The 27,840-nt window shown below is 44.2% G+C and overlaps 1 protein-coding gene, 1 long non-coding RNA gene and 56 other non-coding genes across 58 annotated transcripts in view; 1 reads left to right on the forward strand and 57 right to left on the reverse strand.

Annotated features, from left to right (window-relative positions):
* Positions 1–2,119, forward strand: part of LOC141353221 (uncharacterized) — a 3,882-nt gene extending 1,763 nt beyond the window's left edge. The window contains exons 3-7 of the mRNA XM_073859696.1: positions 1–60; positions 203–1,311; positions 1,400–1,608; positions 1,698–2,019; positions 2,111–2,119. The exon at positions 1–60 is cut by the window's left edge and continues 40 nt beyond it. Of these exons, the coding sequence (XP_073715797.1) occupies positions 1–60; positions 203–1,311; positions 1,400–1,608; positions 1,698–2,019; positions 2,111–2,119 (1,709 nt within the window). The remainder of the gene's footprint in view (positions 61–202; positions 1,312–1,399; positions 1,609–1,697; positions 2,020–2,110) is intronic.
* The window catches only part of LOC141353270 (uncharacterized), a 508,637-nt gene that overhangs the window by 149,961 nt on the left and 330,836 nt on the right, over positions 1–27,840 (reverse strand). The window lies entirely within an intron of this gene.
* LOC141356542 (5S ribosomal RNA) lies at positions 6,450–6,568 on the reverse strand. Its single transcript, XR_012363005.1, has one exon. It is a non-coding gene; the product is annotated as a 5S ribosomal RNA (ribosomal RNA).
* On the reverse strand, positions 6,698–6,816 carry LOC141356543 (5S ribosomal RNA). The gene has a single exon (XR_012363006.1). It is a non-coding gene; the product is annotated as a 5S ribosomal RNA (ribosomal RNA).
* On the reverse strand, positions 6,958–7,076 carry LOC141356544 (5S ribosomal RNA). The gene has a single exon (XR_012363007.1). It is a non-coding gene; the product is annotated as a 5S ribosomal RNA (ribosomal RNA).
* LOC141356545 (5S ribosomal RNA) lies at positions 7,218–7,336 on the reverse strand. The gene has a single exon (XR_012363008.1). It is a non-coding gene; the product is annotated as a 5S ribosomal RNA (ribosomal RNA).
* Positions 7,478–7,596, reverse strand: LOC141357072 (5S ribosomal RNA). The gene has a single exon (XR_012363547.1). It is a non-coding gene; the product is annotated as a 5S ribosomal RNA (ribosomal RNA).
* On the reverse strand, positions 7,738–7,856 carry LOC141356546 (5S ribosomal RNA). The gene has a single exon (XR_012363009.1). It is a non-coding gene; the product is annotated as a 5S ribosomal RNA (ribosomal RNA).
* On the reverse strand, positions 7,998–8,116 carry LOC141356547 (5S ribosomal RNA). Its single transcript, XR_012363010.1, has one exon. It is a non-coding gene; the product is annotated as a 5S ribosomal RNA (ribosomal RNA).
* LOC141356548 (5S ribosomal RNA) lies at positions 8,258–8,376 on the reverse strand. Its single transcript, XR_012363011.1, has one exon. It is a non-coding gene; the product is annotated as a 5S ribosomal RNA (ribosomal RNA).
* Positions 8,519–8,637, reverse strand: LOC141356549 (5S ribosomal RNA). Its single transcript, XR_012363012.1, has one exon. It is a non-coding gene; the product is annotated as a 5S ribosomal RNA (ribosomal RNA).
* LOC141356974 (5S ribosomal RNA) lies at positions 8,779–8,897 on the reverse strand. Its single transcript, XR_012363446.1, has one exon. It is a non-coding gene; the product is annotated as a 5S ribosomal RNA (ribosomal RNA).
* Positions 9,039–9,157, reverse strand: LOC141356551 (5S ribosomal RNA). The gene has a single exon (XR_012363014.1). It is a non-coding gene; the product is annotated as a 5S ribosomal RNA (ribosomal RNA).
* On the reverse strand, positions 9,299–9,417 carry LOC141356552 (5S ribosomal RNA). The gene has a single exon (XR_012363015.1). It is a non-coding gene; the product is annotated as a 5S ribosomal RNA (ribosomal RNA).
* Positions 9,547–9,665, reverse strand: LOC141356553 (5S ribosomal RNA). Its single transcript, XR_012363016.1, has one exon. It is a non-coding gene; the product is annotated as a 5S ribosomal RNA (ribosomal RNA).
* Positions 9,808–9,926, reverse strand: LOC141356554 (5S ribosomal RNA). Its single transcript, XR_012363017.1, has one exon. It is a non-coding gene; the product is annotated as a 5S ribosomal RNA (ribosomal RNA).
* Positions 10,068–10,186, reverse strand: LOC141356555 (5S ribosomal RNA). The gene has a single exon (XR_012363018.1). It is a non-coding gene; the product is annotated as a 5S ribosomal RNA (ribosomal RNA).
* Positions 10,328–10,446, reverse strand: LOC141356556 (5S ribosomal RNA). The gene has a single exon (XR_012363019.1). It is a non-coding gene; the product is annotated as a 5S ribosomal RNA (ribosomal RNA).
* Positions 10,588–10,706, reverse strand: LOC141356557 (5S ribosomal RNA). Its single transcript, XR_012363020.1, has one exon. It is a non-coding gene; the product is annotated as a 5S ribosomal RNA (ribosomal RNA).
* LOC141356558 (5S ribosomal RNA) lies at positions 10,848–10,966 on the reverse strand. Its single transcript, XR_012363021.1, has one exon. It is a non-coding gene; the product is annotated as a 5S ribosomal RNA (ribosomal RNA).
* On the reverse strand, positions 11,108–11,226 carry LOC141356559 (5S ribosomal RNA). The gene has a single exon (XR_012363022.1). It is a non-coding gene; the product is annotated as a 5S ribosomal RNA (ribosomal RNA).
* LOC141356560 (5S ribosomal RNA) lies at positions 11,368–11,486 on the reverse strand. Its single transcript, XR_012363023.1, has one exon. It is a non-coding gene; the product is annotated as a 5S ribosomal RNA (ribosomal RNA).
* Positions 11,628–11,746, reverse strand: LOC141356562 (5S ribosomal RNA). The gene has a single exon (XR_012363025.1). It is a non-coding gene; the product is annotated as a 5S ribosomal RNA (ribosomal RNA).
* Positions 11,888–12,006, reverse strand: LOC141356563 (5S ribosomal RNA). The gene has a single exon (XR_012363026.1). It is a non-coding gene; the product is annotated as a 5S ribosomal RNA (ribosomal RNA).
* Positions 12,148–12,266, reverse strand: LOC141356564 (5S ribosomal RNA). Its single transcript, XR_012363027.1, has one exon. It is a non-coding gene; the product is annotated as a 5S ribosomal RNA (ribosomal RNA).
* Positions 18,310–18,428, reverse strand: LOC141356565 (5S ribosomal RNA). Its single transcript, XR_012363028.1, has one exon. It is a non-coding gene; the product is annotated as a 5S ribosomal RNA (ribosomal RNA).
* On the reverse strand, positions 18,570–18,688 carry LOC129420049 (5S ribosomal RNA). Its single transcript, XR_008636765.1, has one exon. It is a non-coding gene; the product is annotated as a 5S ribosomal RNA (ribosomal RNA).
* LOC141356566 (5S ribosomal RNA) lies at positions 18,830–18,948 on the reverse strand. The gene has a single exon (XR_012363029.1). It is a non-coding gene; the product is annotated as a 5S ribosomal RNA (ribosomal RNA).
* On the reverse strand, positions 19,078–19,196 carry LOC141356567 (5S ribosomal RNA). The gene has a single exon (XR_012363030.1). It is a non-coding gene; the product is annotated as a 5S ribosomal RNA (ribosomal RNA).
* Positions 19,338–19,456, reverse strand: LOC141356568 (5S ribosomal RNA). The gene has a single exon (XR_012363031.1). It is a non-coding gene; the product is annotated as a 5S ribosomal RNA (ribosomal RNA).
* On the reverse strand, positions 19,598–19,716 carry LOC141356569 (5S ribosomal RNA). Its single transcript, XR_012363032.1, has one exon. It is a non-coding gene; the product is annotated as a 5S ribosomal RNA (ribosomal RNA).
* On the reverse strand, positions 19,858–19,976 carry LOC141356570 (5S ribosomal RNA). Its single transcript, XR_012363033.1, has one exon. It is a non-coding gene; the product is annotated as a 5S ribosomal RNA (ribosomal RNA).
* On the reverse strand, positions 20,118–20,236 carry LOC141356572 (5S ribosomal RNA). The gene has a single exon (XR_012363035.1). It is a non-coding gene; the product is annotated as a 5S ribosomal RNA (ribosomal RNA).
* Positions 20,378–20,496, reverse strand: LOC141356573 (5S ribosomal RNA). Its single transcript, XR_012363036.1, has one exon. It is a non-coding gene; the product is annotated as a 5S ribosomal RNA (ribosomal RNA).
* LOC141356574 (5S ribosomal RNA) lies at positions 20,638–20,756 on the reverse strand. The gene has a single exon (XR_012363037.1). It is a non-coding gene; the product is annotated as a 5S ribosomal RNA (ribosomal RNA).
* LOC141356575 (5S ribosomal RNA) lies at positions 20,898–21,016 on the reverse strand. The gene has a single exon (XR_012363038.1). It is a non-coding gene; the product is annotated as a 5S ribosomal RNA (ribosomal RNA).
* Positions 21,158–21,276, reverse strand: LOC141356576 (5S ribosomal RNA). The gene has a single exon (XR_012363039.1). It is a non-coding gene; the product is annotated as a 5S ribosomal RNA (ribosomal RNA).
* Positions 21,418–21,536, reverse strand: LOC141356577 (5S ribosomal RNA). Its single transcript, XR_012363040.1, has one exon. It is a non-coding gene; the product is annotated as a 5S ribosomal RNA (ribosomal RNA).
* LOC141356578 (5S ribosomal RNA) lies at positions 21,678–21,796 on the reverse strand. Its single transcript, XR_012363041.1, has one exon. It is a non-coding gene; the product is annotated as a 5S ribosomal RNA (ribosomal RNA).
* LOC141356579 (5S ribosomal RNA) lies at positions 21,938–22,056 on the reverse strand. The gene has a single exon (XR_012363042.1). It is a non-coding gene; the product is annotated as a 5S ribosomal RNA (ribosomal RNA).
* LOC141356580 (5S ribosomal RNA) lies at positions 22,198–22,316 on the reverse strand. Its single transcript, XR_012363043.1, has one exon. It is a non-coding gene; the product is annotated as a 5S ribosomal RNA (ribosomal RNA).
* Positions 22,458–22,576, reverse strand: LOC141356581 (5S ribosomal RNA). The gene has a single exon (XR_012363044.1). It is a non-coding gene; the product is annotated as a 5S ribosomal RNA (ribosomal RNA).
* Positions 22,718–22,836, reverse strand: LOC141356583 (5S ribosomal RNA). Its single transcript, XR_012363046.1, has one exon. It is a non-coding gene; the product is annotated as a 5S ribosomal RNA (ribosomal RNA).
* On the reverse strand, positions 22,966–23,084 carry LOC141356584 (5S ribosomal RNA). Its single transcript, XR_012363047.1, has one exon. It is a non-coding gene; the product is annotated as a 5S ribosomal RNA (ribosomal RNA).
* On the reverse strand, positions 23,214–23,332 carry LOC141356585 (5S ribosomal RNA). The gene has a single exon (XR_012363048.1). It is a non-coding gene; the product is annotated as a 5S ribosomal RNA (ribosomal RNA).
* On the reverse strand, positions 23,474–23,592 carry LOC141356975 (5S ribosomal RNA). Its single transcript, XR_012363447.1, has one exon. It is a non-coding gene; the product is annotated as a 5S ribosomal RNA (ribosomal RNA).
* Positions 23,734–23,852, reverse strand: LOC141356586 (5S ribosomal RNA). The gene has a single exon (XR_012363049.1). It is a non-coding gene; the product is annotated as a 5S ribosomal RNA (ribosomal RNA).
* LOC141356588 (5S ribosomal RNA) lies at positions 23,994–24,112 on the reverse strand. The gene has a single exon (XR_012363050.1). It is a non-coding gene; the product is annotated as a 5S ribosomal RNA (ribosomal RNA).
* Positions 24,254–24,372, reverse strand: LOC141356589 (5S ribosomal RNA). The gene has a single exon (XR_012363051.1). It is a non-coding gene; the product is annotated as a 5S ribosomal RNA (ribosomal RNA).
* On the reverse strand, positions 24,502–24,620 carry LOC141356590 (5S ribosomal RNA). Its single transcript, XR_012363052.1, has one exon. It is a non-coding gene; the product is annotated as a 5S ribosomal RNA (ribosomal RNA).
* On the reverse strand, positions 24,762–24,880 carry LOC141356591 (5S ribosomal RNA). Its single transcript, XR_012363053.1, has one exon. It is a non-coding gene; the product is annotated as a 5S ribosomal RNA (ribosomal RNA).
* LOC129416107 (5S ribosomal RNA) lies at positions 25,022–25,140 on the reverse strand. Its single transcript, XR_008635169.2, has one exon. It is a non-coding gene; the product is annotated as a 5S ribosomal RNA (ribosomal RNA).
* On the reverse strand, positions 25,282–25,400 carry LOC141356592 (5S ribosomal RNA). The gene has a single exon (XR_012363054.1). It is a non-coding gene; the product is annotated as a 5S ribosomal RNA (ribosomal RNA).
* Positions 25,542–25,660, reverse strand: LOC141356594 (5S ribosomal RNA). Its single transcript, XR_012363056.1, has one exon. It is a non-coding gene; the product is annotated as a 5S ribosomal RNA (ribosomal RNA).
* Positions 25,802–25,920, reverse strand: LOC141357073 (5S ribosomal RNA). Its single transcript, XR_012363548.1, has one exon. It is a non-coding gene; the product is annotated as a 5S ribosomal RNA (ribosomal RNA).
* Positions 26,062–26,180, reverse strand: LOC141356595 (5S ribosomal RNA). The gene has a single exon (XR_012363057.1). It is a non-coding gene; the product is annotated as a 5S ribosomal RNA (ribosomal RNA).
* On the reverse strand, positions 26,322–26,440 carry LOC141356596 (5S ribosomal RNA). The gene has a single exon (XR_012363058.1). It is a non-coding gene; the product is annotated as a 5S ribosomal RNA (ribosomal RNA).
* Positions 26,582–26,700, reverse strand: LOC141356597 (5S ribosomal RNA). The gene has a single exon (XR_012363059.1). It is a non-coding gene; the product is annotated as a 5S ribosomal RNA (ribosomal RNA).

A 27,840-nucleotide genomic window follows, 5' to 3' on the forward strand; every position in this document is an offset into this window, starting at 1 on the left:
CTGACCTCTCTCAGCAGGACCCCAACTACACCAGCGATGCCGAGTTGTTGGCTGCTGCAGGTATAGTAGAATTATGCTAAAATTAACATGAAATGACTTTGTAGTATGCTGTGGGGCTGCTAGGATTTGTGTTTGTGCCACATAAAAGTCATCAGTATGTTGCAATGCAGTTGATACATTTTTGTGGTGTTCTACTCTTCAGAGACTGTCCTGGACGAGTCTGAGGCGTCGGTCAGCACGCAGCTGACCACCTGGGGAGACCTCGCCAGCTCTGTGTGCCAGGACGACAGGCCCGGACCCTCGTCCCTCCGAGAGACCTCGGAACCCGGTGGCGTCGTGCTGGAGGGCTGGCAGAAGTTCTGGGAGCAGCCGCCTGAATCCACCAAAGCCCTTGGTATAGCCCCTGCGAACATCAAGTGGTTGAAGACCAATGAGACCTACGGGCTGTTCGAGAGGGCATCCAAGTACAAAAATGTCAGGGGAGAGATCGCAGAGAGGAAGATCTTTAAGGAGAAGATGGAGTTCCACCCGCCCCCACCTCCTATGGCCGTCAAGGGAGCTGTGCCCAACATGTTGTCCTTCTTTACCACCCCTGCCTTCTTCTGGCGTCCGGTCGGTGTGATGAAGGCATTGATTCGCTGCCCCAACACCAACTGCCGCGCACCACCAGAGTACTACCTGGAGAAGAAAGGGTTTGGGAGCTTTGCCAGGCAAGTTTGCAGCATGAACTTCCATTACACCCTGCTGACTGAGAGGTTGATGTGCAAACACTGTCTCAAGCTGAGGGAAGAGCTGAGCCAGGCGCAAGTGGTCAACAGCGACGACGAGGAGGATGGCCCCCACCGTGCCCAGCAGCAGTACACCTGGCTGGCGTACAGTCCGAAAATTCTGATGAACCTCGCCCCGGCCATCAGAAGCATGTTCCCTGCCATAATCTGTGGCAAGCGTGCTGTGGACAGGAGTGTGGTCACCCTGATGAGCGACCGACTCAACGCAGTCTCAATGAGTAAAGTGCAGAGGCTGCTGAAGCAGGGCCACGACGAGTGGTACGTGGAGCGTCGGGACCTGTACCAGACTCTCCTGTACGATGTCCACATGTCGGCGGCTGGAGCGTCTTCATCTCAGCGAGGTATCCTGTCGTTTGCCAGAGCAGCTGGCACTTACACCCCTCCCATCGCCCTGTCTCCACATCCATCTGCTCGGGTCCTGAGGCGTGCGCACCTGATCCTGGAGATGGAGAAGATGCCCGTGTACAGGGACCAAATCCTCAGTACGACTGGGGAAATCTTGTGCATTGACGGCACGAGGAAGGTACGTATAGCCTAAAGTTCTTGTGATCATATGGAACAAACTGACTGTTAAAATACCACATAATGAATGTTCTGCTTTGTTTTTATAGATTCTCAAGAAGATCTACGGCGACGGCCAGGGCACCATGCAGTACGTCACCAGTGTGCTCAATGAGTGGGGTCAGTTCTTGACCACAGTGGTTGTGGCGTCCGAGTCCGAGGGATGCTGTGCACGCATGGCCAGAGGTCTGGTTGCCCGTTTTCGCCGTGCAAACGCTCCTGCTCCGAAGGTGGTGTACGCAGATAACAACTGCTGTCGGTGAGTTCAAAGAGCAGTTGAAACCTATAATGAAATAGATAATCCAACATGTAACACACCTACACAAAATGTCATGATATTATTTTTAGTGACAGCGGTCCGTCGTTCTTGGAGAATCTGTTTGGTGACTGGGTGAAGAGAGGTACCGTCATCAGGCTGGACATCCGCCATTGGCTGCACCGCTGGGACGCCGTTGTGATCAAACAGAGCCACGCCAAGTACGGGGCTTTCATGAGTGCCATGGCGGGTGCCGTGCTCGCCTACAACAAGGCGGACATGATGCTCCTGGTCCAGGCGGTCAGGAACGGGAACCCAGAGCTCTACGGCAGGTACTCTGATGAGGAGATGATGGCTTTCCTCAAGCCTCATCAGATCAGGTCGTACGTAAGGCGTATTACCCGTGGTGTTGCGGTAAGTGTGGCTCTGTGTAGGTTGCATTATACAAGCTCTAGTCTCCATATGTATACATACAATCGCTCACATTAGTTTTCTCCCCAAGCAGGTTAGTTAGCTAGCTAGTTCTACGTTTTTTATTCACCTCAAAACGGGTTGTGTTACAGGAGACTGCTTTGGTGATAGAGTCCATCCTTGCTGAGTTTCGGGGACCAGCCGGCCTTGACATTGATGGCATTCACCTGTTTAAGTCACCAGAGGCAGTCGACGCTCACTGGACAGTGGCCAGCAAGCACCTCAGTTGCATGCAGGTGGGTTAATGTCTTTGCAGTCATCATGTGTCAAAACCAGACTTCAAACTTGTATATGGCAACATATCAAAAGGACACCAGAATAAATAAGTTGTAATATATGTTGTGTGTTGCAGGATCCCCCTGGCATACCCCTGTATGTGTCTGTAAAGGTGGTGGTGATGAACGGTGTCCGACTGAACAAGCACAAATGCCGGCGAGGCAGCAACTCTCTGGAGGGGTTGCACGCCCACCTGTTTAACGCCGTCCCTTCACAGCGATGTGGGATTATGCCATTTCAAGTGAGTGATTAAAACATAATATATTTAAAGCTTTATTACAGACACATTATCATATAGCACATCATACGTATAATTTAAAAAGCAAAGTGTTAATGATAGTTTCAATGATACATTTTTTTTTCACAGCTTCAGTCATTACTTGTAAACATTGTACACAATAACAGTCAAAATATAAATTTGTTGCGATGTGGGATTATGCCATTTCAAGTGAGTGATTAAAACATAATATATTTAAAGCTTTATTACAGACACATTGTCATATAGCACATCATACGTATAATTTAAAAAGCAAAGTGTTAATGATAGTTTCAATGATACATTTTATTTCACAGCTTCAGTCATTACTTGTAAACATTGTACACAATAACAGTCAAAATATAAATTTGTTTCAGGTATACTTGGTGTCCTTTGCCGTGCAGTGGAACCACCGCATGGCATCGCTCCGTGTCGCTGGTGGTCATGGCCGGCAAACGTCGTGCTTGGATGCGCGGCAGATCCAACGCATCAACCAGCAGGCCGAGGTTCTCTTCGGCAAGGAGCACGTCCTGGAGCCCAATTTCCTGCACCAATGCCGATCCCCGAAGCATATGAGCACTCCGACGAGACTTCGAGGAGCTCCTTGGTGTCGAGTACGCCATGTGCCAGTCCACCAGCTTCACTGCCAGGGGCTACTACGTGCAGAAAGGTACAGTACTTAATCACACACTTAAACAATGATGACAAATGTGGTGCAAAAAAAACTATTGTTGTGTAGACATGTTTGTGATTAATACAATTACATATTTGCAGTTGAGGAAGAGCATTCGCGTGAGGAGGAGGAGGAGGAGGAGTCGGCTGAGCAGGGAGACGATGAGATGGTGGACGAGGGTCTCGGCATGTCTTCGGATACAGAGGAGGACCCAATAGACGGAGTCTGTGCGAAGCACGTTGTCCTCACCGAGGCAGAACAGGCGGAAGAGGAGGACAGTCCTGCCCTGCAAGATGTGCTGATGAGCCATCTGCATCTGCCAGGTATAGAGGAAGTGGAGGCACTGGCTTTGCTCCTCCTAGAACTGGCCGACAACAGCGACCACCACCTAGTGCCGGCTGACCTCAGGCAGAAGATCGCCGCCGCCGCCAGCTCTCTCCATGACCATGACAAAACTGCCGCCCGTTTCGTGAAGCGGTATGAGTCCAGGTGGGGATACACCTTGTTCGGTCGGTGCCTTGGGGCAGACTCTCCCGAGACCAGAGCAGCCCAGAAGACCAAGTTTGGCTGCATGAGGTACGCTCAGGCGGCACAGGTCACCGAGGACAGTCGCCTGCTCTACCTCCTCCTCAAGATGCTCAAGAACAGAGCGCCAGCCAATCAGCACACCTCCCCCAGCAAGGTCACGGCTTCTTTGAAGGCACAGTACAAGAGGATTGCAGACCGAGTCCGAGACGACCCCATCCTTGGCGGTCTCGCCATTCCACTGCCCAACTTGAACGCCAAGTCCATCTCGACCTTCACTGCCAGGGAGGAGAAAAAGGCCAACTACGGGGCGACGGTACTGCCGAAGGTGACGCCTCACTTGAAAGTGCTGTCAGATGCACCCTTCCCAGAAGCTCCTGCGCTGCCAACATACCTCCCACCGCCAGACCGGCCTCAGGTCCAGTACCAGCACATTCATCACAAGGCTGGAAAAAGGCGTGGTGAGAAGCGGAGGTAAGTTGTCATAAGCACTTTGTTTCACCTGTTGGCTGTTGAAAGCAAATAGCACACATGTCATATCAGTCCTCATTACATGTTTATTTTATATTTCCAGATTATTTGTTGAAGAGCCAGAGTGTGTGCCTCCTGTGAACCGGCCCGTTCAGCCCACGGCGGCGTCGTCCTCCTCCACTCGGCCAAAGCCTGCTGCGCCCATTCCCGTTCTGCCAAAGCCTGCTGCGCCCACTTTTGGATCACCCCCTGTGTCGGCAGCACCCATACTGCTGGTTCTTCCCGCACAGCCACAGGCTCCCTCCATCCTGTTTCGTGGGCCATCGTGCAGCCAGACCTTTGTACCTCCTGCACCAACAGTTAAGGCATTCATTCCAAACAAGTCCTTGCGGCCATGTGGGGCTTGCCACGTTCCTAATTGTGGTGGACAGCGGAAAAGGTACACACCTTCCAAGGACAAAGTGGCGGGAAGCACCCAGAAAATATTTTCCTACTGTCCATCCACTAGGAAATCCACCACCTCTGGGTTTGACAATGTGGTGTACGATAGCTTTGAACATTTTAAAAGTGTGGTGGATGCGGAGTTGGAAAAGAGTAGAACTGTGTAAATGGATGTAAATAACTTTGTAAATAACTAATTTGTGTGATGCCATTTCTCCTGTGCCATCTGTAGGAGAGAGAAAGAGGCTTTGTTTGTTTGTTTGTCTGTCTGTTTGTTTTTTAAAGTTGTTCAAAGTTTTTAAAACGTACTTTACACTGTTTTTAAAGTGTAAAGTTGTTTAAAGTTTTTTAAAAGATAATCTATTTATTTATATAGTTCAAAAAACGCACTTTACAGTTTTCCTTAAGAATGTTCTTGTGTTTGTTTTTATTATTATTTATGTTGCTGTTTAAGTGCACTTTGTAGTATCTTTTTTTATGCAAACATGTTCTGGCCTATCTTCAAGATCAAGGTCAATCTACCTCATTCATTTTAACCTTAATCAGTTCCGATCTAACACAATCAGTTTACAGACCCTTTAATGGTTGTTCATGTTCAGATCATCTGTGTCTTTGTCATGCGTGTCGTTTGTTTGTTTTTGTCAGCTTCATGTCGTTGTGATGTTTGTATGTCTTTGTCTGCTTATGTTTAACAAAAGTTTGCCAAAGAAAATGCAAAAAATTTAAGAGACAGGAATGGCTTGAGCCTTTATTTGTTGATTGTTGAGTTTGTGGATAATCCTGGGCTTTGGTCTGTACAAACCAGTTGTTAATTTTAAGCTTAAGTGCAAGTTTGTGTTTTTAATTGTTAAGTGTTTTGATTATTTATTATTAATGTTATTTATGTGTGCGTGTCCTTGTGATGTTTGTATGTCTGTCAGCTCCATGTTTAACTAAATGCTTGTAAATGGTAGTAAATGTTTGTCTCTCGTCTTGTCTCGTGTTCTCGCTCGTAGATCTGTACCTTGTCGTGGTGAGCGAGCTTTAAACTAAACAGATCTTGTTTACTTGTGTTTTCATGCATTGCCTTTTAAATGAAACTGTGAAAAATAAAAGTTGTAAAAGTATTTCAAGTATTTTGGAGTCTCTGTATGCTTGGGTTTCAGAACGGGCGGGATAGTGTAAAATAAAACACATCAAAGCAATTAGAAGTCTTCCAGACAAAGTGAGAGTGCACTGATACATTACAACCTTTCTTAATTCAGTCCAAAAAATATAAAACCCTTTTTTACTTAACTATATGAATCTCATCAGCTACATCAACTTAAACTATGAAAATAATAAATAAAACATTCAACAGATTAGTGGATTTTAATAAACTAGACCTGTACATTTACAATCTCTGTAAATAACACTTCAGTACGTTGACCAGCAGATGGCGCCATCCGCTTTGATCACTTTCGATCGATCCCAGGGTTGAGCAATATGTACTTGCAGGGGTCATGAGCCATTCCCAGGCGGTCTCCCATCCAAGTACTAACCAGGCCCGACCCTGCTTGGCTTCCGAGATCAGACGAGAGCGGGCGTGCTCAGGGTGGTGTGGCCGTAAGCGAGCGCTGACTCGATTCGAGAGCCACTTCAAGACTAATGTGGCAACGCCATGCCATCGGCGAACGCTTACAGAAAGGATGCATTTCTGGAAAAAAATTATATGAATAAATAATTAAATAATTAATTAAATAAAGAATTAAATGCTTACAGCACCTGGTATTCCCAGGCGGTCTCCCATCCAAGTACTAACCAGGCCCGACCCTGCTTGGCTTCCGAGATCAGACGAGAGCGGGCGTGCTCAGGGTGGTGTGGCCGTAAGCGAGCGCTGACTCGATTCGAGAGCCACTTCAAGACTAATGTGGCAACGCCATGCCATCGGCGAACGCTTACAGAAAGGATGCATTTCTGGAAAAAAATTATATGAATAAATAAATAAATAATTAATTAAATGCTTACAGCACCTGGTATTCCCAGGCGGTCTCCCATCCAAGTACTAACCAGGCCCGACCCTGCTTGGCTTCCGAGATCAGACGAGAGCGGGCGTGCTCAGGGTGGTGTGGCCGTAAGCGAGCGCTGACTCGATTCGAGAGCCACTTCAAGACTAATGTGGCAACGCCATGCCATCGGCGAACGCTTACAGAAAGGATGCATTTCTGGAAAAAAATTATATGAATAAATAATTAAATAATTAATTAAATAAAGAATTAAATGCTTACAGCACCTGGTATTCCCAGGCGGTCTCCCATCCAAGTACTAACCAGGCCCGACCCTGCTTGGCTTCCGAGATCAGACGAGAGCGGGCGTGCTCAGGGTGGTGTGGCCGTAAGCGAGCGCTGACTCGATTCGAGAGCCACTTCAAGACTAATGTGGCAACGCCATGCCATCGGCGAACGCTTACAGAAAGGATGCATTTCTGGAAAAAAATTATATGAATAAATAATTAAATAATTAATTAAATAAAGAATTAAATGCTTACAGCACCTGGTATTCCCAGGCGGTCTCCCATCCAAGTACTAACCAGGCCCGACCCTGCTTGGCTTCCGAGATCAGACGAGAGCGGGCGTGCTCAGGGTGGTGTGGCCGTAAGCGAGCGCTGACTCGATTCGAGAGCCACTTCAAGACTAATGTGGCAACGCCATGCCATCGGCGAACGCTTACAGAAAGGATGCATTTCTGGAAAAAAATTATATGAATAAATAATTAAATAATTAATTAAATAAAGAATCAAACGCTTACAGCACCTGGTATTCCCAGGCGGTCTCCCATCCAAGTACTAACCAGGCCCGACCCTGCTTGGCTTCCGAGATCAGACGAGAGCGGGCGTGCTCAGGGTGGTGTGGCCGTAAGCGAGCGCTGACTCGATTCGAGAGCCACTTCAAGACTAATGTGGCAACGCCATGCCATCGGCGAACGCTTACAGAAAGGATGCATTTCTGGAAAAAAATTATATGAATAAATAATTAAATAATTAATTAAATAAAGAATTAAATGCTTACAGCACCTGGTATTCCCAGGCGGTCTCCCATCCAAGTACTAACCAGGCCCGACCCTGCTTGGCTTCCGAGATCAGACGAGAGCGGGCGTGCTCAGGGTGGTGTGGCCGTAAGCGAGCGCTGACTCGATTCGAGAGCCACTTCAAGACTAATGTGGCAACGCCATGCCATCGGCGAACGCTTACAGAAAGGATGCATTTCTGGAAAAAAATTATATGAATAAATAATTAAATAATTAATTAAATAAAGAATTAAATGCTTACAGCACCTGGTATTCCCAGGCGGTCTCCCATCCAAGTACTAACCAGGCCCGACCCTGCTTGGCTTCCGAGATCAGACGAGAGCGGGCGTGCTCAGGGTGGTGTGGCCGTAAGCGAGCGCTGACTCGATTCGAGAGCCACTTCAAGACTAATGTGGCAACGCCATGCCATCGGCGAACGCTTACAGAAAGGATGCATTTCTGGAAAAAAATTATATGAATAAATAATTAAATAATTAATTAAATAAAGAATTAAATGCTTACAGCACCTGGTATTCCCAGGCGGTCTCCCATCCAAGTACTAACCAGGCCCGACCCTGCTTGGCTTCCGAGATCAGACGAGAGCGGGCGTGCTCAGGGTGGTGTGGCCGTAAGCGAGCGCTGACTCGATTCGAGAGCCACTTCAAGACTAATGTGGCAACGCCATGCCATCGGCGAACGCTTACAGAAAGGATGCATTTCTGGAAAAAAATTATATGAATAAATAATTAAATAATTAATTAAATAAAGAATTTAAATGCTTACAGCACCTGGTATTCCCAGGCGGTCTCCCATCCAAGTACTAACCAGGCCCGACCCTGCTTGGCTTCCGAGATCAGACGAGAGCGGGCGTGCTCAGGGTGGTGTGGCCGTAAGCGAGCGCTGACTCGATTCGAGAGCCACTTCAAGACTAATGTGGCAACGCCATGCCATCGGCGAACGCTTACAGAAAGGATGCATTTCTGGAAAAAAATTATATGAATAAATAATTAAATAATTAATTAAATAAAGAATTAAATGCTTACAGCACCTGGTATTCCCAGGCGGTCTCCCATCCAAGTACTAACCAGGCCCGACCCTGCTTGGCTTCCGAGATCAGACGAGAGCGGGCGTGCTCAGGGCGGTGTGGCCGTAAGCGAGCGCTGACTCGATTCGAGAGCCACTTCAAGACTAATGTGGCAACGCCATGCCATCGGCGAACGCTTACAGAAAGGATGCATTTCTGGAAAAAAATTATATGAATAAATAATTAAATAATTAATTAAATAAAGAATTAAATGCTTACAGCACCTGGTATTCCCAGGCGGTCTCCCATCCAAGTACTAACCAGGCCCGACCCTGCTTGGCTTCCGAGATCAGACGAGAGCGGGCGTGCTCAGGGTGGTGTGGCCGTAAGCGAGCGCTGACTCGATTCGAGAGCCACTTCAAGACTAATGTGGCAACGCCATGCCATCGGCGAACGCTTACAGAAAGGATGCATTTCTGGAAAAAAATTATATGAATAAATAATTAAATAATTAATTAAATAAAGAATTAAATGCTTACAGCACCTGGTATTCCCAGGCGGTCTCCCATCCAAGTACTAACCAGGCCCGACCCTGCTTGGCTTCCGAGATCAGACGAGAGCGGGCGTGCTCAGGGTGGTGTGGCCGTAAGCGAGCGCTGACTCGATTCGAGAGCCACTTCAAGACTAATGTGGCAACGCCATGCCATCGGCGAACGCTTACAGAAAGGATGCATTTCTGGAAAAAAATTATATGAATAAATAATTAAATAATTAATTAAATGCTTACAGCACCTGGTATTCCCAGGCGGTCTCCCATCCAAGTACTAACCAGGCCCGACCCTGCTTGGCTTCCGAGATCAGACGAGAGCGGGCGTGCTCAGGGTGGTGTGGCCGTAAGCGAGCGCTGACTCGATTCGAGAGCCACTTCAAGACTAATGTGGCAACGCCATGCCATCGGCGAACGCTTACAGAAAGGATGCATTTCTGGAAAAAAATTATATGAATAAATAATTAAATAATTAATTAAATAAAGAATTTAAATGCTTACAGCACCTGGTATTCCCAGGCGGTCTCCCATCCAAGTACTAACCAGGCCCGACCCTGCTTGGCTTCCGAGATCAGACGAGAGCGGGCGTGCTCAGGGTGGTGTGGCCGTAAGCGAGCGCTGACTCGATTCGAGAGCCACTTCAAGACTAATGTGGCAACGCCATGCCATCGGCGAACGCTTACAGAAAGGATGCATTTCTGGAAAAAAATTATATGAATAAATAATTAAATAATTAATTAAATAAAGAATTAAATGCTTACAGCACCTGGTATTCCCAGGCGGTCTCCCATCCAAGTACTAACCAGGCCCGACCCTGCTTGGCTTCCGAGATCAGACGAGAGCGGGCGTGCTCAGGGTGGTGTGGCCGTAAGCGAGCGCTGACTCGATTCGAGAGCCACTTCAAGACTAATGTGGCAACGCCATGCCATCGGCGAACGCTTACAGAAAGGATGCATTTCTGGAAAAAAATTATATGAATAAATAATTAAATAATTAATTAAATAAAGAATTAAATGCTTACAGCACCTGGTATTCCCAGGCGGTCTCCCATCCAAGTACTAACCAGGCCCGACCCTGCTTGGCTTCCGAGATCAGACGAGAGCGGGCGTGCTCAGGGTGGTGTGGCCGTAAGCGAGCGCTGACTCGATTCGAGAGCCACTTCAAGACTAATGTGGCAACGCCATGCCATCGGCGAACGCTTACAGAAAGGATGCATTTCTGGAAAAAAATTATATGAATAAATAATTAAATAATTAATTAAATAAAGAATTAAATGCTTACAGCACCTGGTATTCCCAGGCGGTCTCCCATCCAAGTACTAACCAGGCCCGACCCTGCTTGGCTTCCGAGATCAGACGAGAGCGGGCGTGCTCAGGGTGGTGTGGCCGTAAGCGAGCGCTGACTCGATTCGAGAGCCACTTCAAGACTAATGTGGCAACGCCATGCCATCGGCGAACGCTTACAGAAAGGATGCATTTCTGGAAAAAAATTATATGAATAAATAATTAAATAATTAATTAAATAAAGAATTAAATGCTTACAGCACCTGGTATTCCCAGGCGGTCTCCCATCCAAGTACTAACCAGGCCCGACCCTGCTTGGCTTCCGAGATCAGACGAGAGCGGGCGTGCTCAGGGTGGTGTGGCCGTAAGCGAGCGCTGACTCGATTCGAGAGCCACTTCAAGACTAATGTGGCAACGCCATGCCATCGGCGAACGCTTACAGAAAGGATGCATTTCTGGAAAAAAATTATATGAATAAATAATTAAATAATTAATTAAATAAAGAATTAAATGCTTACAGCACCTGGTATTCCCAGGCGGTCTCCCATCCAAGTACTAACCAGGCCCGACCCTGCTTGGCTTCCGAGATCAGACGAGAGCGGGCGTGCTCAGGGTGGTGTGGCCGTAAGCGAGCGCTGACTCGATTCGAGAGCCACTTCAAGACTAATGTGGCAACGCCATGCCATCGGCGAACGCTTACAGAAAGGATGCATTTCTGGAAAAAAATTATATGAATAAATAATTAAATAATTAATTAAATAAAGAATTAAATGCTTACAGCACCTGGTATTCCCAGGCGGTCTCCCATCCAAGTACTAACCAGGCCCGACCCTGCTTGGCTTCCGAGATCAGACGAGAGCGGGCGTGCTCAGGGTGGTGTGGCCGTAAGCGAGCGCTGACTCGATTCGAGAGCCACTTCAAGACTAATGTGGCAACGCCATGCCATCGGCGAACGCTTACAGAAAGGATGCATTTCTGGAAAAAAATTATATGAATAAATAATTAAATAATTAATTAAATAAAGAATTAAATGCTTACAGCACCTGGTATTCCCAGGCGGTCTCCCATCCAAGTACTAACCAGGCCCGACCCTGCTTGGCTTCCGAGATCAGACGAGAGCGGGCGTGCTCAGGGTGGTGTGGCCGTAAGCGAGCGCTGACTCGATTCGAGAGCCACTTCAAGACTAATGTGGCAACGCCATGCCATCGGCGAACGCTTACAGAAAGGATGCATTTCTGGAAAAAAATTATATGAATAAATAATTAAATAATTAATTAAATAAAGAATTAAATGCTTACAGCACCTGGTATTCCCAGGCGGTCTCCCATCCAAGTACTAACCAGGCCCGACCCTGCTTGGCTTCCGAGATCAGACGAGAGCGGGCGTGCTCAGGGTGGTGTGGCCGTAAGCGAGCGCTGACTCGATTCGAGAGCCACTTCAAGACTAATGTGGCAACGCCATGCCATCGGCGAACGCTTACAGAAAGGATGCATTTCTGGAAAAAAATTATATGAATAAATAATTAAATAATTAATTAAATAAAGAATTAAATGCTTACAGCACCTGGTATTCCCAGGCGGTCTCCCATCCAAGTACTAACCAGGCCCGACCCTGCTTGGCTTCCGAGATCAGACGAGAGCGGGCGTGCTCAGGGTGGTGTGGCCGTAAGCGAGCGCTGACTCGATTCGAGAGCCACTTCAAGACTAATGTGGCAACGCCATGCCATCGGCGAACGCTTACAGAAAGGATGCATTTCTGGAAAAAAATTATATGAATAAATAATTAAATAATTAATTAAATAAAGAATTAAATGCTTACAGCACCTGGTATTCCCAGGCGGTCTCCCATCCAAGTACTAACCAGGCCCGACCCTGCTTGGCTTCCGAGATCAGACGAGAGCGGGCGTGCTTTTTTTTTTTTTATTATAACAATCATATTCACACAATTACATAATTTCTATATATTCTTAGACATTACATTTAACACAGTGAGAGTGCTTTAACAACAAATAGACTTCTTTAAAAGACTTTTGGCAGGCACAATCTTAAATCCCACCAAAAATAAAATAAAAACATCATTATAAAATATTTCAAAACATTTGAAAGTTCAACATCTTTTTTTCACACTAAAAATGTCTCTTTCACATATTCAAAATATTATACAGATCAACCATAATCGTCAGGCATTTTCCAATTAAAATCTTCAAATATTGTACCCACATCCTTAGTAAAAACATTATAAAACTCCTCCAACCTGTTTTGCTCCTTAAAATAACAGTGCAAATGCTTTAAGTACATCTCAACTTTTCTTTTAAACACTATTTCAACATCTATAACAGTATTTTCTTTTTTTGCAACAATTCTTCTTTCCCATATAGCACTTTTAATCAGCATGACAAACAGGTTAATCGCTTTTCTGTTTTCACATGATTTGTTTTCTCCCAGCATTATCACCTTGTTCCAATCCATTTCTTTATTATCTTGTTCACCTCTCAACCTTTCAAGCAAACCTATACATTTTTCATTAAAGTTTTCCAATTGCTTACAACATAAAAACACATGTAAAAAACCCTCATCTTCTTCTTTACATACTTTACAAGTTGCATTTTGCTCTCTCCCGATTTTGTTCAATAAAACATCAGTAAAAATCGCCTTGTGCCTAATTAAATATTCTAAGGTCCCCAATTTTGACTCAATAAAATTCCCCTTCATATTACTCCATATATGTTCTTCTTTCAAGTCTTTGTATTTCTGTAACCAGTATTTATTCACCACAGGTTTCTTAAAAATACAATCTCTAAAAAAACAATACAACATTTTCACAGTGCATTCCTTAAAAGCTCTTATTTTGTCTCCCAACATTAAATACACATCTTTCTCTTGTTTCCCTTGTTCTTTATTATCAATTTTCCTGATCCAATCATCAGGTATTGCACTTTTTATTATCTTAAACTTATTTACAATTTCTTGTCTACTATATTCTTCTTTTGCTTCCTCCATAGTATCCACAATGTACTGCACAGGTAAAAATCCCTCCTTAAACTCATATAAAACATCTCTCACTTTTGTAATTCCCACATCCCACCACTTTTTAAAAAACACTTCTTTCCCTTGGTTTACAATGTTCTTGTTTAAAAACAATGGTTGGTTTAAAATACACTCTCTTCCACTAGGCATGTACTGTACACAAGTTAAAACTTTCCCCCATGCACTCATAATTTCCTTGTAAAAATCCGGCACCTTTTCCGTCATCCAAGCTTTAGTTTTCATCCATAAAATGTCTTCTCCCAGATTAAAATTACCACATTTGTTTAAAAAATATTGCATTGTTTTTTTCCATACCATTACATTCCCATCATCCAGATACTTTTTAACCATTTTAACCCTTAAACTATTTTTTCTTTGTGCTACATCTATTAGGCCCATCCCACCTTTCTCTACAGCTCCAATCAATGTGTCATATGCTATTCTTGGGGGTTTCCCTTCCCATATAAAGTCTAAAAAACATCTCTTTAATCTTTTTTCAATCCACAGAGGCATAGATGACACATATAAGACATACCATAACTTAGACATCATTAAAACATTCGAAATTAAAACCTTCCCTTTAAGACATAATGTCCTCAATTTCCAAAAATGTAACCTTCTTTCAATATCTCCTAAAATAGTTGCCCACATTGTTTCATTAGCTCTCCTTTCATCATCCCCCATTAAAACTCCTAAAATCTTGATTTCATTCACTTCTTTAAAAGCAAAATCACTCGTTAAAGCTTGCACATTCCCACATCTCATATACACAGTTTTATCCTCGTTAATTTTTCCTCCTGATGCTTTACAAAATTGTTGTACAATTTTCATTGCACATTTAACTCCCTCCCTGTCTTTCAAAATAAGCGTAGTGTCATCCGCATACTGAAATATTGCTTCTCCTTCCACATTCCCTTCTATGTGAATACCTTTTATTCCCTTTTCTTTCCTCATAGCCAACCCCAAGGGTTCCGCGACTAAAGAATATAATAGTGCTGACATGGGACACCCTTGTCTTATGGATCTTGTTAGTGTAAAACATTCCGTTAAAAACCCATTACATTTAATTCTAGTTACCGGTCCATTATATAAAATTTTCACCCACTTTATAAAATTTTCTCCAAATCCAAAACGGTTTAAAATCCCAAATAAAAATTCATGTTCCACCCTGTCGAAAGCCTTTTCAAAATCTAAACTTATAACATATCCCTCCATTTTTCTCTCCTTCATGTATCCAATTGTATCTTTAATGCTTAGGGTCGTATCAGCTATGTCTTTCCCTTTGACCCCATATGCTTGATTTGTCTTTATTATTCTCGGCATCACTTCTTTCAGTCTGTTTGCTAAAATTTTTGATAAAATTTTCAAATCGGTATTTAACATCGTAAGCGGCCTATAATTCTTTAGTTCAGTTTTCTCTCCTTTTTTCTTATATATTGTTTTCATCAAACCCATTCCCATTCTTAGATTCATCTGCCCCTTATTAAAGATCTCATCATACACTTCCTTTAAAATACTGGTTAACATATCCCTAAAAACCATATAAAACTCACTCCCCAACCCATCAATTCCAGGACTTTTGTTTTTGTTTAATTCATTTATCGCTCTTTCAATTTCCTCTTCACTTATCTCTTTGTCACAATCCTTCATATCTTCCTTGTCTATTTTAGTTGTTATCTTCTCTAACATTTCTTCTTTTTCATCCTGCACTCCCTCAGTTGTAAACAATTTTTCATAATACCTTTTCATTTCTATTAAAATTCCTTCATTACTCTTTACTTCTTCTCCATTCTCCTTTTTCACTACTTTTATAATTTCAGACTTCCCTTTTCTTCTTTCTAGGTCAAAGAAAAATTTTGTACATTTTTCACCTTCAACAAGAAACTGAGCTTTACTCCTTAATCTTGCACCTTCATATTTCTTTTCTTCCATTTCTTTAAGTTTATTTTCCAATTCTTTTATCTTTAACATGTCCTTATTACCCTGATTTATCTCTTTTTCTAAATTTTCTCTTATTTCCTGTCCATTGTATTTCTTACATTTCTCAATTAATCTGCACAATTTTATTGTATGAATTTTAACTAAATATTTCACATTTTCCCACCACAATCTTTTATCTTCCATATACATTGCATTTCCTTTTTCTTTTTCAATTAGCGTCTTTATATCTAAAACATACCCTTTGCTTTTTAAAACCTCAGCATTTAAAACCCACACGCCTGGACCTCTCTTTAACGTACTCCAGTCAATCTGCATATATAACGGCTTGTGATCACTTAAGCTTGTTTCATCGTATCTCACGTTATCAATAAAAACTTCTAAATTCCTGTTACACAAAATAAAATCGATTCTTGTTTGACACATGAAATTCCCCACCCTTTGTCTTCTTGAGTATTGCCTTCTTTCATTCCTTTCTCTCCAAACATCCACCAAGTTATTGTTTTCCATTATTGATTTTAACTCTCTCCTTCCCATATCATTTCTAAAAACCATTCCATCTGCCATATCTAATTTACTTAACACAGTATTAAAATCCCCCATTAACAAGACATTCTGTTGGTTTTTTAAAAGTGACCTTAAATCATTAAAATAATCTCTCTTTTCTTTTTCCTCCGTAGGTGCATGTACATTTATCACAACCAGTTTTTTGCCTTCATATTCCATTTCTACTGCTAAACATTTCCCAATATCATCTTTATAGATAACCTTGCATACAGTTTTCACATTTTCTCTTATTAAAAAAGCCACTCCTCTGCCAAACCTCGTATCATCATTATTGTATAAAATCTCACCGTTCCATCTTTTCCTTATTTCACATATGTGCTTTTCTTTCCAATTTGTTTCTTGCAATACAATCACGTCTTCATTCTTGAACATTTCTTTCACTTTTTCAAATTTGTTAAAGTCCGAAAGTCCTCTGGCATTAAAAGTAACCAAACTTAAAACCATAAAAAATAAATAAATAAAAACACTCATTGAGTCAATTTCTTTAGCTCATACCATCCAAGTCTTTTAGCAGTACATATTTATCTTTTATTAAGTCTTTGTTAGTTGTTTTTTTCCTTATTCCTTCCAAACATGGCTTTACCTTAATTTTTCGTCTTCTTCTCTCCACTTTCGGTTTTCCTTCAGACATTGCGTTGACATCCTTGTTAAAATCCTCATCTTGATCTAATTCATCTTGTTCCATCTCATCTTCCAGGGTGACAGAAGTGTCAAGTGGTGTACATGTTCCTTCCTCCTGTTTAAGTTGTTCAGTTTGTTCCGTCTGTTCTTTAGAATCCTCGTTTTGTACTTTACCTTGTCTTTTAGCTAATTCGTTCATTTCTTCCTCTGCCATTTCATCTGTAGTGCTCTGTGTTTTATCCTCTATGTCCTGTTGTACTTTCTCTTGTTGTTCCGTTTGTTCGGCATTGTCAACTTCAATTACAGGTCCGCCGTCTTCCGCCTCTCTCGTGTCGTTCTGTTGTTTTTCTACCACGTTGTCTTGTTCATGCACCTTCCCGCCCACATGAGTCTCATCGTTGCCAAACCAGCATTCACACAAGTTTAAAAAATTGTCACAGTCCGGGCACTTAACCGCCTTGCACTCTCTTGCAAAATGTCCTCTCTCCTCGCATTTGTAGCACTTAAACATAGGGCAGTCTTTCATGATGTGATCTGGGCACATGCACAGCCGACAGAGTTTTACCTGATGGCTGTGCATCACCCTGAAGAACTGCAGGCCTTCAGCCGTTTCAAACTTTGTGCTATACGGAAGAGATGCAACATCTTTAGGGAAGCGAGATTTAATGAACCGTGTGCCATCTTCAATGGTCGTGCCTGGATACAAACGTCTTTTTAATTTAGACAAAGGGGTAACTCCCCACCCTTCAAGTTTATTTATAATATCGTGATCGTCTATGTAGGCGGGCAGGTGCATAAACGAGACGACATAGTCTCTGTTTTGGAGTCTCTTCACTTCGCATTCCACTTCTTTTATCCTTATTCCATATTCCAGCAATTCAACATCATCCACATTTTCTAGAGTCAGCTCATATTCGTTGTTATGTTTGGGTCTTACCGCCAGGATTTTCCCTTTTCCAATTTTCTCCGATACTGCCGTAATAATGTCCTCCGCTCTTGCATTCACATTTGTAGTATCCACTGTTATCGTAGCTTCTATTAAGTATTCCTTTCGTGAATTGTACCTTCTTTGTTCTTTGTCTCTTTCATTGCCATCTCGTTGTTGTTCATCCGTTCCATTTTCATTTGCCATTCGTGTCTCTCCTGCCATTTCCGAGGTTGATTCCATGTGTCTGTCCATTTTCACCAAACAAAACAAAAAGCGTATGTGCCAAACTTAAACTCCCCCCGAACAGCGTATGCTGCCAGGAGGGATTTAAACAAACAAAATGAAAGAAAACTATTCAAAATAAACACTGATTTAAACAAACAAAATCAAAAGAAATCTGAAAGTTTGGTGAGCCTTCCTCACCTACTGCAGCCAAACACTTCCTGGAACGTACCAACTAGCGCTAGTGCTCAGGGTGGTGTGGCCGTAAGCGAGCGCTGACTCGATTCGAGAGCCACTTCAAGACTAATGTGGCAACGCCATGCCATCGGCGAACGCTTACAGAAAGGATGCATTTCTGGAAAAAAATTATATGAATAAATAATTAAATAATTAATTAAATAAAGAATTAAATGCTTACAGCACCTGGTATTCCCAGGCGGTCTCCCATCCAAGTACTAACCAGGCCCGACCCTGCTTGGCTTCCGAGATCAGACGAGAGCGGGCGTGCTCAGGGTGGTGTGGCCGTAAGCGAGCGCTGACTCGATTCGAGAGCCACTTCAAGACTAATGTGGCAACGCCATGCCATCGGCGAACGCTTACAGAAAGGATGCATTTCTGGAAAAAAATTATATGAATAAATAATTAAATAATTAATTAAATAAAGAATTAAATGCTTACAGCACCTGGTATTCCCAGGCGGTCTCCCATCCAAGTACTAACCAGGCCCGACCCTGCTTGGCTTCCGAGATCAGACGAGAGCGGGCGTGCTCAGGGTGGTGTGGCCGTAAGCGAGCGCTGACTCGATTCGAGAGCCACTTCAAGACTAATGTGGCAACGCCATGCCATCGGCGAACGCTTACAGAAAGGATGCATTTCTGGAAAAAAATTATATGAATAAATAATTAAATAATTAATTAAATAAAGAATTAAATGCTTACAGCACCTGGTATTCCCAGGCGGTCTCCCATCCAAGTACTAACCAGGCCCGACCCTGCTTGGCTTCCGAGATCAGACGAGAGCGGGCGTGCTCAGGGTGGTGTGGCCGTAAGCGAGCGCTGACTCGATTCGAGAGCCACTTCAAGACTAATGTGGCAACGCCATGCCATCGGCGAACGCTTACAGAAAGGATGCATTTCTGGAAAAAAATTATATGAATAAATAATTAAATAATTAATTAAATGCTTACAGCACCTGGTATTCCCAGGCGGTCTCCCATCCAAGTACTAACCAGGCCCGACCCTGCTTGGCTTCCGAGATCAGACGAGAGCGGGCGTGCTCAGGGTGGTGTGGCCGTAAGCGAGCGCTGACTCGATTCGAGAGCCACTTCAAGACTAATGTGGCAACGCCATGCCATCGGCGAACGCTTACAGAAAGGATGCATTTCTGGAAAAAAATTATATGAATAAATAATTAAATAATTAATTAAATAAAGAATTAAATGCTTACAGCACCTGGTATTCCCAGGCGGTCTCCCATCCAAGTACTAACCAGGCCCGACCCTGCTTGGCTTCCGAGATCAGACGAGAGCGGGCGTGCTCAGGGTGGTGTGGCCGTAAGCGAGCGCTGACTCGATTCGAGAGCCACTTCAAGACTAATGTGGCAACGCCATGCCATCGGCGAACGCTTACAGAAAGGATGCATTTCTGGAAAAAAATTATATGAATAAATAATTAAATAATTAATTAAATAAAGAATTAAATGCTTACAGCACCTGGTATTCCCAGGCGGTCTCCCATCCAAGTACTAACCAGGCCCGACCCTGCTTGGCTTCCGAGATCAGACGAGAGCGGGCGTGCTCAGGGTGGTGTGGCCGTAAGCGAGCGCTGACTCGATTCGAGAGCCACTTCAAGACTAATGTGGCAACGCCATGCCATCGGCGAACGCTTACAGAAAGGATGCATTTCTGGAAAAAAATTATATGAATAAATAATTAAATAATTAATTAAATAAAGAATTAAATGCTTACAGCACCTGGTATTCCCAGGCGGTCTCCCATCCAAGTACTAACCAGGCCCGACCCTGCTTGGCTTCCGAGATCAGACGAGAGCGGGCGTGCTCAGGGTGGTGTGGCCGTAAGCGAGCGCTGACTTGATTCGAGAGCCACTTCAAGACTAATGTGGCAACGCCATGCCATCGGCGAACGCTTACAGAAAGGATGCATTTCTGGAAAAAAATTATATGAATAAATAATTAAATAATTAATTAAATAATGAATTAAATGCTTACAGCACCTGGTATTCCCAGGCGGTCTCCCATCCAAGTACTAACCAGGCCCGACCCTGCTTGGCTTCCGAGATCAGACGAGAGCGGGCGTGCTCAGGGTGGTGTGGCCGTAAGCGAGCGCTGACTCGATTCGAGAGCCACTTCAAGACTAATGTGGCAACGCCATGCCATCGGCGAACGCTTACAGAAAGGATGCATTTCTGGAAAAAAATTATATGAATAAATAATTAAATAATTAATTAAATAAAGAATTAAATGCTTACAGCACCTGGTATTCCCAGGCGGTCTCCCATCCAAGTACTAACCAGGCCCGACCCTGCTTGGCTTCCGAGATCAGACGAGAGCGGGCGTGCTCAGGGTGGTGTGGCCGTAAGCGAGCGCTGACTCGATTCGAGAGCCACTTCAAGACTAATGTGGCAACGCCATGCCATCGGCGAACGCTTACAGAAAGGATGCATTTCTGGAAAAAAATTATATGAATAAATAATTAAATAATTAATTAAATAAAGAATTAAATGCTTACAGCACCTGGTATTCCCAGGCGGTCTCCCATCCAAGTACTAACCAGGCCCGACCCTGCTTGGCTTCCGAGATCAGACGAGAGCGGGCGTGCTCAGGGTGGTGTGGCCGTAAGCGAGCGCTGACTCGATTCGAGAGCCACTTCAAGACTAATGTGGCAACGCCATGCCATCGGCGAACGCTTACAGAAAGGATGCATTTCTGGAAAAAAATTATATGAATAAATAATTAAATAATTAATTAAATAAAGAATTTAATGCTTACAGCACCTGGTATTCCCAGGCGGTCTCCCATCCAAGTACTAACCAGGCCCGACCCTGCTTGGCTTCCGAGATCAGACGAGAGCGGGCGTGCTCAGGGTGGTGTGGCCGTAAGCGAGCGCTGACTCGATTCGAGAGCCACTTCAAGACTAATGTGGCAACGCCATGCCATCGGCGAACGCTTACAGAAAGGATGCATTTCTGGAAAAAAATTATATGAATAAATAATTAAATAATTAATTAAATAAAGAATTAAATGCTTACAGCACCTGGTATTCCCAGGCGGTCTCCCATCCAAGTACTAACCAGGCCCGACCCTGCTTGGCTTCCGAGATCAGACGAGAGCGGGCGTGCTCAGGGTGGTGTGGCCGTAAGCGAGCGCTGACTCGATTCGAGAGCCACTTCAAGACTAATGTGGCAACGCCATGCCATCGGCGAACGCTTACAGAAAGGATGCATTTCTGGAAAAAAATTATATGAATAAATAATTAAATAATTAATTAAATAAAGAATTAAATGCTTACAGCACCTGGTATTCCCAGGCGGTCTCCCATCCAAGTACTAACCAGGCCCGACCCTGCTTGGCTTCCGAGATCAGACGAGAGCGGGCGTGCTCAGGGTGGTGTGGCCGTAAGCGAGCGCTGACTCGATTCGAGAGCCACTTCAAGACTAATGTGGCAACGCCATGCCATCGGCGAACGCTTACAGAAAGGATGCATTTCTGGAAAAAAATTATATGAATAAATAATTAAATAATTAATTAAATAAAGAATTAAATGCTTACAGCACCTGGTATTCCCAGGCGGTCTCCCATCCAAGTACTAACCAGGCCCGACCCTGCTTGGCTTCCGAGATCAGACGAGAGCGGGCGTGCTCAGGGTGGTGTGGCCGTAAGCGAGCGCTGACTCGATTCGAGAGCCACTTCAAGACTAATGTGGCAACGCCATGCCATCGGCGAACGCTTACAGAAAGGATGCATTTCTGGAAAAAAATTATATGAATAAATAATTAAATAATTAATTAAATAAAGAATTAAATGCTTACAGCACCTGGTATTCCCAGGCGGTCTCCCATCCAAGTACTAACCAGGCCCGACCCTGCTTGGCTTCCGAGATCAGACGAGAGCGGGCGTGCTCAGGGTGGTGTGGCCGTAAGCGAGCGCTGACTCGATTCGAGAGCCACTTCAAGACTAATGTGGCAACGCCATGCCATCGGCGAACGCTTACAGAAAGGATGCATTTCTGGAAAAAAATTATATGAATAAATAATTAAATAATTAATTAAATAAAGAATTAAATGCTTACAGCACCTGGTATTCCCAGGCGGTCTCCCATCCAAGTACTAACCAGGCCCGACCCTGCTTGGCTTCCGAGATCAGACGAGAGCGGGCGTGCTCAGGGTGGTGTGGCCGTAAGCGAGCGCTGACTCGATTCGAGAGCCACTTCAAGACTAATGTGGCAACGCCATGCCATCGGCGAACGCTTACAGAAAGGATGCATTTCTGGAAAAAAATTATATGAATAAATAATTAAATAATTAATTAAATAAAGAATTAAATGCTTACAGCACCTGGTATTCCCAGGCGGTCTCCCATCCAAGTACTAACCAGGCCCGACCCTGCTTGGCTTCCGAGATCAGACGAGAGCGGGCGTGCTCAGGGTGGTGTGGCCGTAAGCGAGCGCTGACTCGATTCGAGAGCCACTTCAAGACTAATGTGGCAACGCCATGCCATCGGCGAACGCTTACAGAAAGGATGCATTTCTGGAAAAAAATTATATGAATAAATAATTAAATAATTAATTAAATAAAGAATTAAATGCTTACAGCACCTGGTATTCCCAGGCGGTCTCCCATCCAAGTACTAACCAGGCCCGACCCTGCTTGGCTTCCGAGATCAGACGAGAGCGGGCGTGCTCAGGGTGGTGTGGCCGTAAGCGAGCGCTGACTCGATTCGAGAGCCACTTCAAGACTAATGTGGCAACGCCATGCCATCGGCGAACGCTTACAGAAAGGATGCATTTCTGGAAAAAAATTATATGAATAAATAATTAAATAATTAATTAAATGCTTACAGCACCTGGTATTCCCAGGCGGTCTCCCATCCAAGTACTAACCAGGCCCGACCCTGCTTGGCTTCCGAGATCAGACGAGAGCGGGCGTGCTCAGGGTGGTGTGGCCGTAAGCGAGCGCTGACTCGATTCGAGAGCCACTTCAAGACTAATGTGGCAACGCCATGCCATTGGCGAACGCTTACAGAAAGGATGCATTTCTGGAAAAAAATTATATGAATAAATAATTAAATAAAGAATTAAATGCTTACAGCACCTGGTATTCCCAGGCGGTCTCCCATCCAAGTACTAACCAGGCCCGACCCTGCTTGGCTTCCGAGATCAGACGAGAGCGGGCGTGCTCAGGGTGGTGTGGCCGTAAGCGAGCGCTGACTCGATTCGAGAGCCACTTCAAGACTAATGTGGCAACGCCATGCCATCGGCGAACGCTTACAGAAAGGATGCATTTCTGGAAAAAAATTATATGAATAAATAATTAAATAATTAATTAAATAAAGAATTAAATGCTTACAGCACCTGGTATTCCCAGGCGGTCTCCCATCCAAGTACTAACCAGGCCCGACCCTGCTTGGCTTCCGAGATCAGACGAGAGCGGGCGTGCTCAGGGCGGTGTGGCCGTAAGCGAGCGCTGACTCTATTCGAGAGCCACTTCAAGACTAATGTGGCAACGCCATGCCATCGGCGAACGCTTACAGAAAGGATGCATTTCTGGAAAAAAATTATATGAATAAATAATTAAATAATTAATTAAATAAAGAATTAAATGCTTACAGCACCTGGTATTCCCAGGCGGTCTCCCATCCAAGTACTAACCAGGCCCGACCCTGCTTGGCTTCCGAGATCAGACGAGAGCGGGCGTGCTCAGGGTGGTGTGGCCGTAAGCGAGCGCTGACTCGATTCGAGAGCCACTTCAAGACTAATGTGGCAACGCCATGCCATCGGCGAACGCTTACAGAAAGGATGCATTTCTGGAAAAAAATTATATGAATAAATAATTAAATAATTAATTAAATAAAGAATTAAATGCTTACAGCACCTGGTATTCCCAGGCGGTCTCCCATCCAAGTACTAACCAGGCCCGACCCTGCTTGGCTTCCGAGATCAGACGAGAGCGGGCGTGCTCAGGGTGGTGTGGCCGTAAGCGAGCGCTGACTCGATTCGAGAGCCACTTCAAGACTAATGTGGCAACGCCATGCCATCGGCGAACGCTTACAGAAAGGATGCATTTCTGGAAAAAAATTATATGAATAAATAATTAAATAATTAATTAAATAAAGAATTGAATGCTTACAGCACCTGGTATTCCCAGGCGGTCTCCCATCCAAGTACTAACCAGGCCCGACCCTGCTTGGCTTCCGAGATCAGACGAGAGCGGGCGTGCTCAGGGTGGTGTGGCCGTAAGCGAGCGCTGACTCGATTCGAGAGCCACTTCAAGACTAATGTGGCAACGCCATGCCATCGGCGAACGCTTACAGAAAGGATGCATTTCTGGGAAAAAATTATATGAATAAATAATTAAATAATTAATTAAATGCTTACAGCACCTGGTATTCCCAGGCGGTCTCCCATCCAAGTACTAACCAGGCCCGACCCTGCTTGGCTTCCGAGATCAGACGAGAGCGGGCGTGCTCAGGGTGGTGTGGCCGTAAGCGAGCGCTGACTCGATTCGAGAGCCACTTCAAGACTAATGTGGCAACGCCATGCCATCGGCGAACGCTTACAGAAAGGATGCATTTCTGGAAAAAAATTATATGAATAAATAATTAAATAATTAATTAAATAAAGAATTTAATGCTTACAGCACCTGGTATTCCCAGGCGGTCTCCCATCCAAGTACTAACCAGGCCCGACCCTGCTTGGCTTCCGAGATCAGACGAGAGCGGGCGTGCTCAGGGTGGTGTGGCCGTAAGCGAGCGCTGACTCGATTCGAGAGCCACTTCAAGACTAATGTGGCAACGCCATGCCATCGGCGAACGCTTACAGAAAGGATGCATTTCTGGAAAAAAATTATATGAATAAATAATTAAATAATTAATTAAATAAAGAATTAAATGCTTACAGCACCTGGTATTCCCAGGCGGTCTCCCATCCAAGTACTAACCAGGCCCGACCCTGCTTGGCTTCCGAGATCAGACGAGAGCGGGCGTGCTCAGGGTGGTGTGGCCGTAAGCGAGCGCTGACTCGATTCGAGAGCCACTTCAAGACTAATGTGGCAACGCCATGCCATCGGCGAACGCTTACAGAAAGGATGCATTTCTGGAAAAAAATCATATGAATAAATAATTAAATAATTAATTAAATAAAGAATTAAATGCTTACAGCACCTGGTATTCCCAGGCGGTCTCCCATCCAAGTACTAACCAGGCCCGACCCTGCTTGGCTTCCGAGATCAGACGAGAGCGGGCGTGCTCAGGGTGGTGTGGCCGTAAGCGAGCGCTGACTCGATTCGAGAGCCACTTCAAGACTAATGTGGCAACGCCATGCCATCGGCGAACGCTTACAGAAAGGATGCATTTCTGGAAAAAAATTATATGAATAAATAATTAAATAATTAATTAAATAAAGAATTAAATGCTTACAGCACCTGGTATTCCCAGGCGGTCTCCCATCCAAGTACTAACCAGGCCCGACCCTGCTTGGCTTCCGAGATCAGACGAGAGCGGGCGTGCTCAGGGTGGTGTGGCCGTAAGCGAGCGCTGACTCGATTCGAGAGCCACTTCAAGACTAATGTGGCAACGCCATGCCATCGGCGAACGCTTACAGAAAGGATGCATTTCTGGAAAAAAATTATATGAATAAATAATTAAATAATTAATTAAATAAAGAATCAAACGCTTACAGCACCTGGTATTCCCAGGCGGTCTCCCATCCAAGTACTAACCAGGCCCGACCCTGCTTGGCTTCCGAGATCAGACGAGAGCGGGCGTGCTCAGGGTGGTGTGGCCGTAAGCGAGCGCTGACTCGATTCGAGAGCCACTTCAAGACTAATGTGGCAACGCCATGCCATCAGCGAACGCTTACAGAAAGGATGCATTTCTGGAAAAAAATTATATGAATAAATAATTAAATAATTAATTAAATAAAGAATTAAATGCTTACAGCACCTGGTATTCCCAGGCGGTCTCCCATCCAAGTACTAACCAGGCCCGACCCTGCTTGGCTTCCGAGATCAGACGAGAGCGGGCGTGCTCAGGGTGGTGTGGCCGTAAGCGAGCGCTGACTCGATTCGAGAGCCACTTCAAGACTAATGTGGCAACGCCATGCCATCGGCGAACGCTTACAGAAAGGATGCATTTCTGGAAAAAAATTATATGAATAAATAATTAAATAATTAATTAAATAAAGAATTAAATGCTTACAGCACCTGGTATTCCCAGGCGGTCTCCCATCCAAGTACTAACCAGGCCCGACCCTGCTTGGCTTCCGAGATCAGACGAGAGCGGGCGTGCTCAGGGTGGTGTGGCCGTAAGCGAGCGCTGACTCGATTCGAGAGCCACTTCAAGACTAATGTGGCAACGCCATGCCATCGGCGAACGCTTACAGAAAGGATGCATTTCTGGAAAAAAATTATATGAATAAATAATTAAATAATTAATTAAATAAAGAATTAAATGCTTACAGCACCTGGTATTCCCAGGCGGTCTCCCATCCAAGTACTAACCAGGCCCGACCCTGCTTGGCTTCCGAGATCAGACGAGAGCGGGCGTGCTCAGGGTGGTGTGGCCGTAAGCGAGCGCTGACTCGATTCGAGAGCCACTTCAAGACTAATGTGGCAACGCCATGCCATCGGCGAACGCTTACAGAAAGGATGCATTACTGGAAAAAAATTATATGAATAAATAAATAAATAATTAATTAAATGCTTACAGCACCTGGTATTCCCAAGCAAGTTCCCCTCCAAGTACCTAAGCGATCGGCAGCCGTCCAATGGTTGAGCAGAGCTGAGCAGCGATCAGCCAATGGTTGAGCAGAGCTGAGCAGAGCTGAGCAGCGATCAGCCAATGGTTGAGCAATGCTGAGCAGAGCTCGGCGCTCAACGGACCAATCATTGAGCGAGGATCGGAAACGTCATCTAATTTATTAATGACTGACAAATATTCACAATTGGAGTCGGTGTCATTGAGGAACGATTGAATGTGTTTTTTACTCGCAGGTAAGTTTGGTTTAATTATGTGCTAAGTAATAAATGAAACTCGATATATTTCGGATAAGTTGACTGTTTTTCAAAGTTTTACGTGATAAAATCTCGTTAGCGCCATATTGACGTTAATTTCTGTACACTAATTGACTAGTGTAGCACCTAACGTTAATGTTTACATTCAAATTGCTAGGTTTGATCTTTCTGAAATAAGCTTAAAATGCGACTGCTACTGCGATGAATGTACTGCTACTGTATTTAATCGAAATGTAAAGCTTAAATATGCTTATATTATATAATATATATTATTTATTAACCGAATTCATTGAAAATGAACTAAAGAGCTATCAATCGGCGCTGTAATGACCTGACGATCCCAGGAAATACTTCAAAAACGTGATCAGACACTGTAGTTCACTTCTTAAGACCATACTGCAAAAAATGAATGTTTTACTTTGTATTTTGTCTTGTTTTCTAACATAAATAAGGTTTATTGAATTAAGTTGAAACTGGAATTAAGCTTATGTTTCCTACTGCACTGGCAGATAATTTTACTTGTTTTAAGTAAAAAAACCTCTTGATTTTCAGCATTTATTTCAATAAACAAGACTTAATATCTTAAGCCACTTGCTTATCAAGTAAATGTATCTCAGTTTAAGAATTTTCTGATATTTATATTAGAAAACAAGACAAAAATACTAAGACAGATATTCATTTTTTTTGCAGTGCATAG

The sequence above is a fragment of the Misgurnus anguillicaudatus genome, chromosome 21 (genome assembly GCF_027580225.2).
Source record: "Misgurnus anguillicaudatus chromosome 21, ASM2758022v2, whole genome shotgun sequence".
Taxonomy (NCBI): Eukaryota; Metazoa; Chordata; class Actinopteri; order Cypriniformes; family Cobitidae; genus Misgurnus; species Misgurnus anguillicaudatus.